A 13,062-nucleotide genomic window follows, 5' to 3' on the forward strand; every position below is an offset into this window, starting at 1 on the left:
ACTTACTTTGACCAATAGGATAAAGCAGAAGTGAAGGCAACCTTGAATTGCTGGAAAAATGAGACTTGGAACAGAGCCCTGTCAGTCCTCTTGTACTCAGATAGTGAGAAAGCCCTGCCAAGACCTACAGAGCCACCAATTGAGTAAGTTTTGCAGAGCCCAGCTTTGATTGGCAGAAGTGCCAGCCAACATACAGATGCAGGAACAAAAACAAACCTTTATGAGTGCATACTCCTGAGGTTTTTGTGGTTCTGTTGCAGCATCAATGTCGCAAAAGATAACAGATAAACTTTGTATCTACCAGACCTCTCTCTTATCCCCATTCTGCAGGCAGAGGTAGGCATCCCTCCCATGTACTCATAACACTTACTTACACAGCCCATATTATACTGTGACAGTGTTTATACTGAGTTATAATCATTTATTGTAACTACTTGTTTACACATTTATCTCCTTGCCACTAAGTTATTTTAGGGAGGAATTTTTAAAAAATCTTTTTGAGCCCAACACTCGGCACAATATGTAGTAAAGAAAAGAAACTGGTTAAACGTTCTTAGTAATTATAAGTTACCAAATCACTAGCCAGGTTGAATATCTTTCCTTGGGTATCAGGGTCGTTTGTTTTTCCTTCATGAATGTTTCATAGTTTTCTGTATGTGTTTCTACTGGATAGCTTCTCTTTCTTCCTCTTAATTTGTGAATCTTTAAAAATATTGCTTCCATATGTATTCTTTGTCAGATCCATGTATTGAAAACATTTCCTGCCAGCCTGTAAACAAACTCTTTCCCTTTTATTACAGAGTACATGAATTGTCTAATGAGGTTTAACTTTTTAATCTTCCCTTTATATTCCATTCATGCGTGTATGCTCAGTCACTCAGCCGTGTCTGACCCTTTGAGACCCCATGAACTGTAGCCCACCAGACTTCTCTGTCCATGGGATTATCCAGGCAAGCATGCTGGATTGGTTTGCCATTTCCTCCTCCAGGGGATCTTCCAGATCCAGGGATCGAACCCGCATCTCCCACATTGCAGGTGGATTCTTTACCACTACACCACCTGGGAAGCCAACAGTCCCTCTATTTTGTGTTTATTTAAGCATGCCCCCTTTATTCCCCGGTCATAAATGTACCTTCCTATATCGTCTGTTAAAATTCTGGGAGTTTTGTTTTTTTTTATTTCAGTCTTTAAACTGTGTGGAGCTCACTTTCACAGATGGTTTAAGGTAGGGATTCAATTGCCTCAGCATCATTTAATGGATATTTAAACTTCCCCTTCACCTGAAAGTGAAAGTCGCTCAGTCCTGTCCCGACTCTTTGCGACCCCATAGGCTATACAGTCCATGGAATTCTCCAGGCCAGAGGACTGCAGTGGGTAGCCTATCCCTTCTCCAGAGGATCTTCCCCACCCAGGAACTGAAGCGGCTCTGCTGCATTGCAGGCAGATTCTTTACCAACTGAGGCACCAGGGAAGCCCCGACACTGGCTCGCCTTCACCTGGGATGCAGCTAGCAGCGGGTTTCTCTGTGTGCAGGGCTCACGTCTGGCTCCTCTGCTTGGCTGCAGTATTTGTTGTTGCCTGCACAAACACCCAACCTTCTGTGTTCACACAAGTCCCTCCACCTTGCTCTTTTTCTTCAAACGTGCTTTGGCTATTTCTGGCTCTTTATTTTTCCATATTCACTTTTACAGTCACCTTGTCAAGTTATCCGTCACACTCTTATACCCACTAGAGTTGTCAGAATTTTGTTTGGAAGTACATTCAATTTTTAGGCTGATTTGGGGGAGAATTTACGGCTCTAAAAATGGAATCTTCCTATCCGCTAAATAATGTAAATTCACCATTTGTTAGATTTCATCTGCCTCCAAAATATACCCAGAATCCAGTAATTCTCACCATAACCAACTTGGTCCAAGCCACGATCATCTCTCCCCTGGCCAACCAAAGTCGCCTGCCTACGGGCCTTTCTGCCTCCACGTCACTCCTCCACAGCAGCGGGGGGAGTTTTGTGAAGACATAAATCAGGTAATGGCCCTGGCACCATGGCAAATCGATTTGTCTACTCCGTGCCAGATTCCACACTTTGGGAAACAGTGGCTTAAATGAATGACTGAGACGATGCTGGTAACTGGGAAATGATCAAGAAAAGGAGGCGGAGTGGGTAGCCTTTCCCTTCTGCAGGGGACCTTCCCAACCCAGGGATTGAACACAGGTCTCCCGCACTGCGGGTGGATTCTTCACCGAATGAGCCACAAGGGAAGCCCAAGAATACTGGAGCGGGTAGCGTATCCCTTCTCCAGAGGATCTTCCGGATCCAGGAATCCAACAGAGGTATCCTGCATTGCAGCGGATTCTTTACCAACTGAATGAGAAGATGAGTGAGTGAGTGAGAAGATGAACAAGATGCTGGTAACCGGGAAATGATCAAGTAAAGCAGGCGGTCTCCTGGAAACCAAAATGGGAACCGAGGCACTGGCCTGAGCAGAGCCCCCCACCGCCGCGAGGATGAACTTGGGAGTGCCTGACCGAGTCAGAAGCAAACGCGCGGGCACAGCGGTTCCGCTCTTGGACCAGCCGGAGGCTGCGCCCAGAGCGCAGTGACAGCGAGGGCGCGTCCGGGCCTCCTGGCCTCGTGGCCGCGCACGGGGGCGCGCTCCGAGGGCGCGCTCCGGGCGGCGGCTGCGGCGGCGCGCGGGGCCGCCGTGGCGGGAGAAGCGCTTCCGGTGGCGGCGGAGGCGGCGCCGAGCAGGTTCTGAGAGCTGCGCGGGCGGTGGCCCGGAGGGAACGGTGAGTCGCGGGCCTGGGTGCAGGGGGTGGGAAACGCGCAGGGAGCCGGGCGGACGGGCGCGGGCTGGAGCTGGGGCGCGCGCCCGCGGGCGGCTGCTGGGAGACCCCCGCCCCCACCCCGGCTGGGAATTCAAAAGCCCCCTCGGCCCGCCCGCGACTCCCCGGGCCAGGGGTCCCGCACCTTGGAGACCCCACCTGCCGTCCCGCTGCCTGGGCTCCGCACTCCGGCAGCCTGACCTCCCGCGAGCTCCGCCCGGAGCCCTGCGGTGGAGCGGGTCCCCCGGCGCGGAAGGGGGTCTGCATCCGCGCCCGCCCGCGCCCAGCCACGCTGTCCCCGGGACCGCGTGCCGAAACCCGCCGCGGGGCGGACGCCAAGATGGCTGCCGCGGGGACGCGTGCGGGCGAGGGCCGGGCGGCCGGGGGCCCCGACCCCCGCGCCCCAGCGCCTGGTCAGAGCCCGCCCGGCCCCGGCCCTGGAACGGGCCGTCTAGTAGGGAAGACACAGGCAGGTGATGGAAGCAGTCGTGGTCCCGCTCAGAGCTGGCATCTCAGTGCTGACCTCCTGAGCTTTCTCACTTGCCACGGGCCTCTAACCTTCTGAGAACGACAGTAGCCACAATGTCTGCTAAGTGTGTGCCGGCGATCCAGGTCCATGCACTTTTACATCACATTCCTGCAGCCCCGTGAGGTACTTGGCCTTGCCTTCCTAATCCCGATGAGGAAGGAAACTCTGGATCTCAGAGAGGTTGTGTGTCCTGCCTAAGGTCACACAGTGGGTCCTCTGTAGTCTCAGCTTAAGTGTCACTTCCTCAAAGATGCTTTCCCTTGGCTGCCTTGCTTGACGTTGTCTCCTCCTGCACATATCCGTTGTTACATTACCCCTTTGATTTTTCAGTAAGAGAATTTGTCACCAGTTGGAATGAACTGCTGACTTCCTTGTTTGAGTCTCTGCTTGTGGTCAGGGCCTCTGCTCGTCTTGCCCATCTATCTGTTCCCTGCACCAGGGCAGCCCTCATTGAATATTTGTGAGGGCCTGAATGAAAAAGCGTAGCATGGGTGACTTCAGAGCTTGGACACTGAATCACTCCATGAGCCACTCACTGCCTTCTGAACCCCCATAGCATTTTGTTTGTACTTATCTCAAAGTTGTAATCTCTCTTCTGCCTCCTCCTCTAGATTTTTCCTTGCATACCTCTAGCTTGTCTCTTCCTGCGCCCACCCCCAGTTTGTTGAGCTGCTTCCTTGTTTCAGGCCTTGTAATAGGTGTGAGATGGATATGCAAGTGAATAAGGAAGCTTTGCCACTCTTGTGGTGTTGAACTTGGACTTGCCATGTAAGACTGACTTGCCATATGAGAGCCATATAAGATGAGAGGGAATCTGGGTCAATGAGGCTCCACCAGGAGGCTCTGGGACCTCAAGCAGCTCCTTTATCCCCTGAGGACTGTGGGTGTCTGGTTTGTAAAAAATGATGGTGTTTGGAGAGGTGGATATATCAGTTTCTCTCCAGCTCTAATATATAATTGCTCTAAGTCTGTATTCAAGGGTTCAGTTGAGTGTGCAAGCATTTAAAGTCCCATGGACTTTCAGGAAAGTGTTGATACCTGAGTTGCAGTTGTCAGAGAAAAAGCTGTAGCTATAATTCAGAATCAGGAAAATATTTAGAATGCTTTTAATAGTCTGTAGAAGTTTTATGAAATCCCATGTGGATGAGTATAGGAGGAAGCGGAGAGGACAGCACCAGCAGCAGTGACCCTTAGAACAGATACATCATACAGCTCCTTTGTTCTCTGATGCCTTGGAATGAAGGATAGCCTCTAACCTACTAAGCAAGCAGTGGTTAGATGCATTCGATTAGAGTATAGATGTGAGTGGGACAAACCTTTTGTTTGAGGTTAAAGGTAAGCAGTCAGCAGGCAGTCGTTTCTTTAAAGGCTGACGATGGCCTCAACATTGAAAAGTTATTGTCAGAATACAAATCAAACCTACAGTTAGTTAACTTAATTATACAAAGTTCAAAATTATTAAGTTTTTGATTACTTATTACTTTGTGAAATAGACAGTATATATAATCTGTGACTTAATTCTTTAAAGTAGGTGGTAAAATGTGCAACTTGGTATGTCCAAAGTACTAGAGTTTGGGAGTATTTTATTATTTTCATAGGCTGATACCACTATCTCAAGTATAAACCAGTAGAATTTTTTTTTTTAATGGATAAGAACTTCACTCATCATAAGAAATTGATTAAGAAACTCAAAGGTGATCTTGAGGACCATCGAAATATGAACAATGATTATATTGTCACCTGTGTGTTTTGAAGTTCAGCTAAGAATGGGGTCTTCCTTGTGAACTGGGAGGTGGGGGGCGGAAATGGTGGCAGGGAGACAGACAGAAGGCAGTCATTCCCCCATGGCTTCTTGATTCTACATGGGCCCTATGTCTTCATGCAGACCTCTCCCTGAAACAGAGGAAGGTATGCCACAGAAAGTCATTGCTGAGATTTGAAAGAATCTGCTTCTCGGCACAGGATTCAACTTTCTGTCCTATAAATTCATCTCCTGGGTGGCCACACCCATAAGAAAGGAATGCTGTGTGCTAATGACTATGTCAAAGCCAAATTAGGAAATGTGCTTCTTAAATAAATGTTATTGCTGTTGCCAGACACATCACTTTTGGCCTCACAAGGGTCTGGAGTGAAAGAAAGCGTTAGTTGCTCAGTCGTGTCCGACTGTTTGCAGCCCTATGGACTGTAGCCCTCCAGGCTCCTCTGTCCATGGGAGTCTCCAGGCAGGAATACTAGAATGGATTGCCATGCCCTCCTCCAGGGGATCTTCCCGGCCCAGGGATCCAACCCGGGTCTCCTGCTTTGCTGGCAGATTCTTTACTATCTAAGCCACCAGGGAAGCCAAGCAGGATATAAAATCAGGTAGAAATGCCATCTTGGGCATGACAGTTGGTTTCACTGAGTAGCTTTACAAAATAGGGGGAAGTTTCTTAGCTGAAGTGAGAGTTTAGCCATCTAGTAACACATGGAAAGTCGGGTGTCTGGTACACAGTGGGGAGCCACGTCCGCCTCCAGGGACTGGGATAGGGTATATCGCACTCTCTGGCCCTAACTGAGTAAACCAAGGCAACCAGATTCCTTCTCAGCTTTTTCAAATGCAGTTATCTTAACTAACAGTAAGCTTCAGTTTAATAATTATCATTGTTAATCTTTAGCCTGGGTTAAAGGCCTTTCCCAAGTCCCTGGGAGAGCGCATTCCCTGATAGTTTGTTGTCTGTGAAGTAAATAATTCTTCTTCGTCTTTTTTTTTTTTTCACAGTAGTTAAGCATTTTCTTGGCATGTAACTTGAAGTTTGAGATAAAGCCTGTCTTAGGAGAAAAGTGTTTTTCTCAGGTGTTCCTGGTCATCCTCAGGAAGTTCAGGCAGCCAAGCACTGTTATTCCCCTCTGGTCCCACCACACCAGCGGCCACTGTATTTACGGACAAGACTTCATCAAGTGAGGACAGGAGAGTCCGTGTGTTAGTGATGATCCTACATTTGTCTGTCGCTTCACAGTTTAACTAAAGGTCAATAAAGCCCTCCTGTACATCTGTTTTATAATCCTTTCAACTCTGTTAGCCAGCCCTCATCTCCAGCTTCAAGATGAGACATGCTTGGAAAGGAAGTGACAGAATCAAGACTCTAATGCAGACTGCAGTGGTTCAAGTCCAGTTCTCATTCTGTGGGTTGGTTGTCAGGGTAGATGCTCGGGCAGCCAGGACGCAGGGTGAGGGTTCTTCCTCACAGGACCCAGCCAGCATCTAGCGTGGGTGGCCATGGAGGCATCGAAATGTTTCCCCAGAGAGAGGGTAAAAATCTTCCCTTCATCAGAAGAGCATTTGGTTATTAATGTTTACTCACAAGTTTTATGTTCTTTACCACGTAGTGTTTCCCAAACTTAGCTAGTCATAGGATGATGCTGGTTTAGTCACTAACTTATGTCTGACTCTTTGCGACCCCATGGACTGTGGCCCACCAGACTCCTCTGTCCATGAGACTTCCCAGGAAAGAATGCTGGAATGGTTTGCCATTTCCCCTTCCAGGGGATCTTCCCAACCCAGGGATCGAACCTGCATCTCCTACGAGTCATTCATATTGAAGTCATCAGTAAGGTTGATAAGTTAGTTGAAGACTTCAGCAGAGGTAGGTGATGTCCATCCGTAATAAGCTCTATATGGGAAGGGTATCTGTACGTACGTTTGGGGAAATTTAGGCTATAGTCATTAGGATGTGTTTGCTTTTCAGTCTGTTCACTGTGTATCAGGTCTCTCCAAATCCAAGGCCAAGCCAGCGGGGTGCAGAAGAGGACTTCAGTCCTTGGTGACAGACGGTGATAGTGACAGTCAAGTTGCTCAATCGTGTCCGACTCTTTGAGACCCCGTGGACTATAACCTATCAGGCTCCTCCGACCGGGGATTTTCCAGGCAAGAATACTGGAGTGGGTTGCCATTGCTTTCTCCAGGGAGTCCATACTGAATGTGCAAATTAATTTTGTTCTGGGTTTCCCTCGTAGCTCAGCCAATAAAGAATCTGCCTGCAATGCGGGAGACCCTGGTTCGATCCCTGAGTTGGGAAGATCTCCTGGAGGAGGGCATGGCAACCCACTCCAGTATTCTTGCCTGGAGAATCCCATGGTCAGAGGGGCCTGGTGGGCTACAGTCCAGGGGGTTGCGAGAGTTGGACACGACTGAGCGACTAAACCACCACCGCTGTGGCTCCACCCCTGGGCTCCCCAGGAGGCACCAGTGGTGAAGAACCCACCTGTCAATGCAGGAGGTGTGAGAGACCTGGGCTTGATCCTTGGGTGGGGAAGATCCCCTGAGGAGGGCATGGCAGCATTCTTGCCCGGAGAACCCCAGGGGCGGAGGAACCTGGTGGGCTGCAGTCCGTGGGTGGCAGAGTCCGACATGCCTGAGGTGACTCAGTATGCACACAGCGTCACCGTCATCCTCCTGGTGCCTAGCATCCTCCCAAGGGCTGTCCAGCGACATGCCTCCGTCTCCTCTGAGGAAATTCCTACCCGAGAGGCACCTGCTCTGGTGTTGTCACCATCCATTGTCATGACACACTGTGAGAACCACGTCATCAGGTGTGCTCGGGAACACTCTGGAAAAGTGTCTGATCTTTGACCAAAGTCAGCGTTGAGGGGGAGAGAGGGAGGAGCATTCAGGGGTTGTAAGTAGGGGTATGGCTGCACTCCTCATGCGTACACCAGAAACCGTAAACCTTCCCCGACCACGCCGGGGACTCCGCTTCCTTTCCACGACGGGGCCCTGGGTAGGCAGCCCAAGTGTGCAGGCCGGATGACCCCTAAGCTCAGACCCCGCCAGTCGGTGGGCGCCCGTGATGCTGCAGGACCAGGTGACAAGACCCGCCAAGCCTCAGCACCGAGGCAGGTGGAAAGATACTCTACCCAGTGACCCCCACCTAGCAGTCAAGGCCATGGGGTGCTTTGCCCCCAAAGGCGGCTCCTGGGTCAGGAGCCCCCGCCTCGGCCCCCTGCACTTTGGGCAGAGGCTCAGAGCTTCTCCTGGGTCTACAGCTGGGAAGACAAGTGAGCCAGGGCCTTGTCCACCGTGGCACAGTTTTATTGTGAAATAAGAAATAAGTTTCGTTTGTTTTGTTTTCAAACTGGACTCTTACTTATAGAAACTGGTGATTTTATTTAGAGTGGGAAAAAAAGTATAAACTGTTCCTGCGCTTGAAGGTTGGTGCAAGAAAATGCTTGTTCAATTAGATCATGGGAATCCTAGTTAATAATTAAAATTTTATCTGGTTTGAGATCAGCTTGCTTTGTAAGAATGTTCATATGGCATTTCTGATTAGCCTTTATGGTTTTGAAATTGGTGGGGTCAGGGACGGGCTCTCAAGTTTAGGTGGTATGTCTTACGCCAGGACAGAGTTGTATTGAAATCCTTTTTAAATAGTTTTATTTGTTTGTTGTTACTGAAGTTTGGTTGATGTACAATGCTGTGTTAGTTTCAGGTGTATAGCAAAACTATTCGAGTATATTTATACACACACACACACATACACAATAGGTCCTTGCGGTGCACCTGTTTTATATACGTGTGTGTGCTCAGGTGCCTCAGCCATGTCCATCTCTTTGTGACCCCGTGGACTGTAGCCCACCAGGCTCCTCTGCCCATGGGATTCTCCAGGCAAGAACACTGGAGTGGGTTGCCATGCCCTCCTCCAGAAGATCTTCCCGACCCAGGGATCGAACCTGAGTGTCCTGCATCTCCTGCATTGCAGGCAGGTTCTTTACTGCTGAGCCACTGGGATGTATTTTATACAATGTATAGATGTTACTCACAAATTCCTGATTTATCCCTCCCCCGACCCCCACCTTTCCCCTTTAGTGACCGTAAGTTTTTTCCTAAATGAACTTATTTACAAAATCACATCCTTTTAAGTAGTAAAAAGAGTGCTGTGTTTGTAGCCTAATGCTACTTAGCATATTGCTACAAATGTAGTACCTTAAAACAACTAAACCTTATCCTAAAACAACCATGTATTAGCTTATCTTTCTGGAGGTCAGAAGCCTAGACTGGTTCTGTGTTGCCTCTGGAGGCTCCAGGGGAGACTCGGTCGTTGCTCTTGGCAGCTTGCAGAGGCCGTGCCGCTCACTGGGCCCCTGACCCTGCCTCACACCACGCTCTGCCTGTCCCTTGCCACGGCTACTTCCCTGACTCTCCTCTCCTACCTCCCTCTTTCTCCCACAAGGACCCTTGTGATCAGGCCCACCTGAATCATCCAAGGGAGTTTCCTAGTCTTAAGACCTTTGACTTGACTATACCAGCAAAGTCCCTTCGCCACATAAGGTAATAGAGTCAGAGTCTGGAGGTTGCGGGGTGGGCATCTCTGGGGGGCCATGGTTCTGCCTGCCGCAGTCTATACAGAGTGGTTGGTATGAGCTTTCGGTGTTGGGGTTTTGGCAGGCTAGGCCTGGGGTCTGATGATAAGCCTGCTTCCTCCCTTGCTGGATAGCTATGAGTGACTTCTGAGAATCTCACTTTCCTCCTCTGTGAGTTGTGCATACTATGCATAAAGCGCAGGGTTGTGGAAACTGACATAGAATATTCTTCCCCTTGCACACGTAGGGGCTTGAACTCTCGGCAGGCGTACAGCCCTGTCTCTTGTATGCAATGGAAACTCCAAAACTGTTGCGGTGCCTTTCCCTATCAGGCTCTTTCTCCTTTGCTTGTTAAAGAAGAGACTTTGTATACGCTACTATATATAAAATAAACAGCAAGATCTTACTATACAGCACAGGGAACTGTATTCAATATTATGGAAAAGAATCTGAAAAAGAATATACATACAGATACTTACATATATTGATACATATCTGAGTCAATTTGTGATACACCAGAAACTAATGCAACATTGTAAATCAACTATACCTCAACTTAAAAAAAAAGAGACTTTGTGACGCCTCCACGGCAGTCTTCTTCTCATGGATGCTGTGGAGGCACCATAGGGTTAGCATAGCTCGGAGCGTCATGGTGTGAGTATACCTGTTTTTATTTAAGGGAAAAAAGAAGGGCCTTAAAGACACTAGTTCTGTGTAGACATTGATTGCTATAATTTGTGGGGTGGGGGTATAGCTGAAAGAGTGATAGAGAAGAAGGAATGGGCTGGCTGACCAGCACCTGAGTGTCCAGCCCAGCTTTGGGCCTTTGCCCACTTCCTTCTGCCAGCAGCACCAGGGGCACCTCCTGGGCAGTTGTTTCCCCCTCTGTGCCTCTGTTTCCTGTATGGTGGGCACATTGAGGGCATCATTTTTAAGATCCTCTCTAGCTCTTATCCGATCAGAACATTTTTCTTTTATGAAGTACCATGCTATAAAACCGGATCATGTTTTCAATAACGTGACCTTAAGTTTGCCCCGTGTTTAACAAGTTAGAGGTTGGTTTGTCATTAAGAACGAGAATTCTCTGAAAGCTATATTAATTTTTTGTTGTTGCTGTTATATATATTAAGTGTAGGAAATAGTGACAGAATTAGACTTTACAGGGAAGAAGGATGACTTGGTACTCAATTTTATGAGAAGACATCAGTGTCAGATACCCATGGGGGAGCACAGCAGACCACCCAGGGCTGTGAGAAGACTTGGCGGAGCAGAGAAGGACGTGGGGCAAACAGCTCCCAGCCTCGAGCAGAGTCACAGCCCGGTGCCCGGAGAGCCGGAGGCCTAGGCTCAGAGCACCTGCGGAAACACGTGCCGGGCCTCATGCTGGACCTCCTGGATCTGAGTCTCTAGAAGGCTGATAGTGTTTGTCTTTTTCAGAAGCTCTTCAGGTGATGTCAGTGTGTTCTGTTGGTTAGGAACCACCAGTCTGTACTGGTGGCTTCGCAGGAATAATAGTGTCCCGGGGAGGGGGCATTTAACGTGTTGTGTTTTCACTCCCTGCTTGCCACCACCATTGCTTATCATTTTTAGAATTTGTCAAGATAACCATCTTTGCAGTGTCCTCACTCCCCTGATGGCCCTTTGGGAATTGTCTCCACCTCCTCACTGGCCCAGGGTGGAAACAAACAGGGGGATCTTCCTTTTGGGCAGTGGGACAACCAGTAGACTCACTTCACGTGCCTCCAGGACAGCACACTCTGCTGAGTTCCTGTCACTGCTGAGCCCGCTGTCACTCTCTCTCGGCCTCTTTTGCTGTAACTTAGTCTTTCCCGACCTCTTAACACCAGAGGCCTTGGATCCCTTCTCTTTTTACAGGCACATCCCTGTTGATCTCCTCCCATTGCATGAGTTTCCCTAGTCTCTGTGCTATAGCTCCCAGATCTGTAGACAAAACCTCACCTCTGAACTCCAGACTCATTTTCAACTGCCTCCAACTTAGAAGGCCCCTAGGCACTACAAACTTCATTCATCCAAAGCTGAACTTGCTGTTTTCTCCCTAACATCCGCTCCTCTTCCACCCAGATTACCTTAAGAGTCATGCCTTTTTATTCTGTCCCACCCCTCCATCCAAGTTATCAGGAAATCCTCTTGGCTCCGTCAACAGCATATCCAGAACACCAGCACTTCTTGACACCTCCCTGCTCCCACCTGCTCCATCAGCCCTCCTCTGCATGCCTGCAGGAGCCTCAGAGTGACCCTTCCCGCATCTGCTCTTATCACCCCACTGCATCCTCCACACAGCAGCTAGAGAGCCTTTTAAATTATAAGTCAGATCATTTTAGGGCCCTGTTTGGAACCCACCAGTGACTCCTGTTTCCCTCAGGGTAAAACGCAAAGGCCTCACAGTGGCCACATGGCACCAAACAGTCCTATTCCAACTTAAACCCTGCCCCCTGCCTCTCAGACCCCTCATCTGCTGTCTCCCTCTTGCTCTCTCCACCTCAGCTTCCTGCTGTTCTTTGAAGACATCTGCCTCTGGGTCTTTGCAGTGTCTGTTCCTTCTCCCTGGAATGCTGTGCCCCCATTGCCCGCATGCGTCGGTGCATCTCTTCTCTCTCATCTTGCTCTATTGTTATTTTCTCAATGAGGCCCACCCTGCCTGCCCTGGTTAAAAACACAGTCTGTCCTCATGGTGTTTCCTATTCTGATTTTCCCCAAAACCGCCTATGACCTTCTTATATCTTTGATACTTGGTTTACCTTCTGTTTTCATTGTCTAATTCCCCTTCTATTGCCATCATCCAACATCAGCTCCACCAGGGCAGGGATTTTTGTCTTTGTTCACTGATTTAGCCCAAGAATCTGTGACATGGATGCCCAGTCAGTGAACACTAAAGGTAGCAGCATTTTCTAGACTTTAAAGAAAGAAGAAACCTGTACCTGTAAGTCTTGTCTTGGCAAGAATTTCTTCTGTATTTAATCTGTGACCTACTGTAGTGTAGAGTATAGGAACTGTACCTTATAATGGTCCATTCAGAAATAGGAGTGAGTTTGACCACATTATTTGGTTTAATTATTATAGCATAGAAAGTATAAGTATAGAAACAAACTGTGACCTATATGCATAAGTGGAAATTCAAATTATGATCCTTAGGCAAGGCCAGTGTGAACTGTCTGTTACAGATCCATACTGGAAAAAGTACAGAAATTGGAAGTGCTTAGAAACTTTCATAAGAACATGTTAGAGTTCTATTATATTAATATCTGCTGATCCAGTAACAAAAAATTGAGACTTCTTTGTGTCCAACCTTTTTCAAAATTTATTTTTAATCTAGTTTACAAAAGTATTGGTTCATGACAGGGATTGGAAATTAG

General features: G+C 48.4%; 2 protein-coding genes across 2 annotated transcripts in view; both read left to right on the forward strand.

Annotated features, from left to right (window-relative positions):
* Positions 1-2,232: 2,232 nt before the first annotated feature.
* Positions 2,233-13,062, forward strand: part of SFXN1 (sideroflexin 1) — a 51,848-nt gene continuing 41,018 nt past the window's right edge. Inside the window, exon 1 of the mRNA XM_043920033.1 lies at positions 2,233-2,787. The gene's annotated coding sequence lies outside the window, so the exon portion shown is untranslated. The remainder of the gene's footprint in view (positions 2,788-13,062) is intronic.
* LOC122705866 (translation initiation factor IF-2-like) lies at positions 2,421-5,591 on the forward strand. The gene is made up of 3 exons (XM_043921125.1): positions 2,421-2,428; positions 2,575-2,723; positions 2,793-5,591. The coding sequence occupies exons 1-3, from the start codon at positions 2,421-2,423 to the stop codon at positions 3,386-3,388; spliced, it is 753 nt and encodes a 250-aa protein (XP_043777060.1). The 3' UTR covers positions 3,389-5,591.

Source organism: Cervus elaphus, chromosome 12, assembly GCF_910594005.1.
Source record: "Cervus elaphus chromosome 12, mCerEla1.1, whole genome shotgun sequence".
Classification (NCBI taxonomy): domain Eukaryota; kingdom Metazoa; phylum Chordata; class Mammalia; order Artiodactyla; family Cervidae; genus Cervus; species Cervus elaphus.

What these genes read in the sequence shown, in the direction of transcription:
- LOC122705866 (XM_043921125.1), top strand. An exon ending in TGGCGGGAGAAGCGCTTCCG is followed by an intron (nt 2,724 to 2,792) that starts GTGGCGGCGGAG and finishes GGGAACGGTGAG; the next exon opens with TCGCGGGCCTGGGTGCAGGG.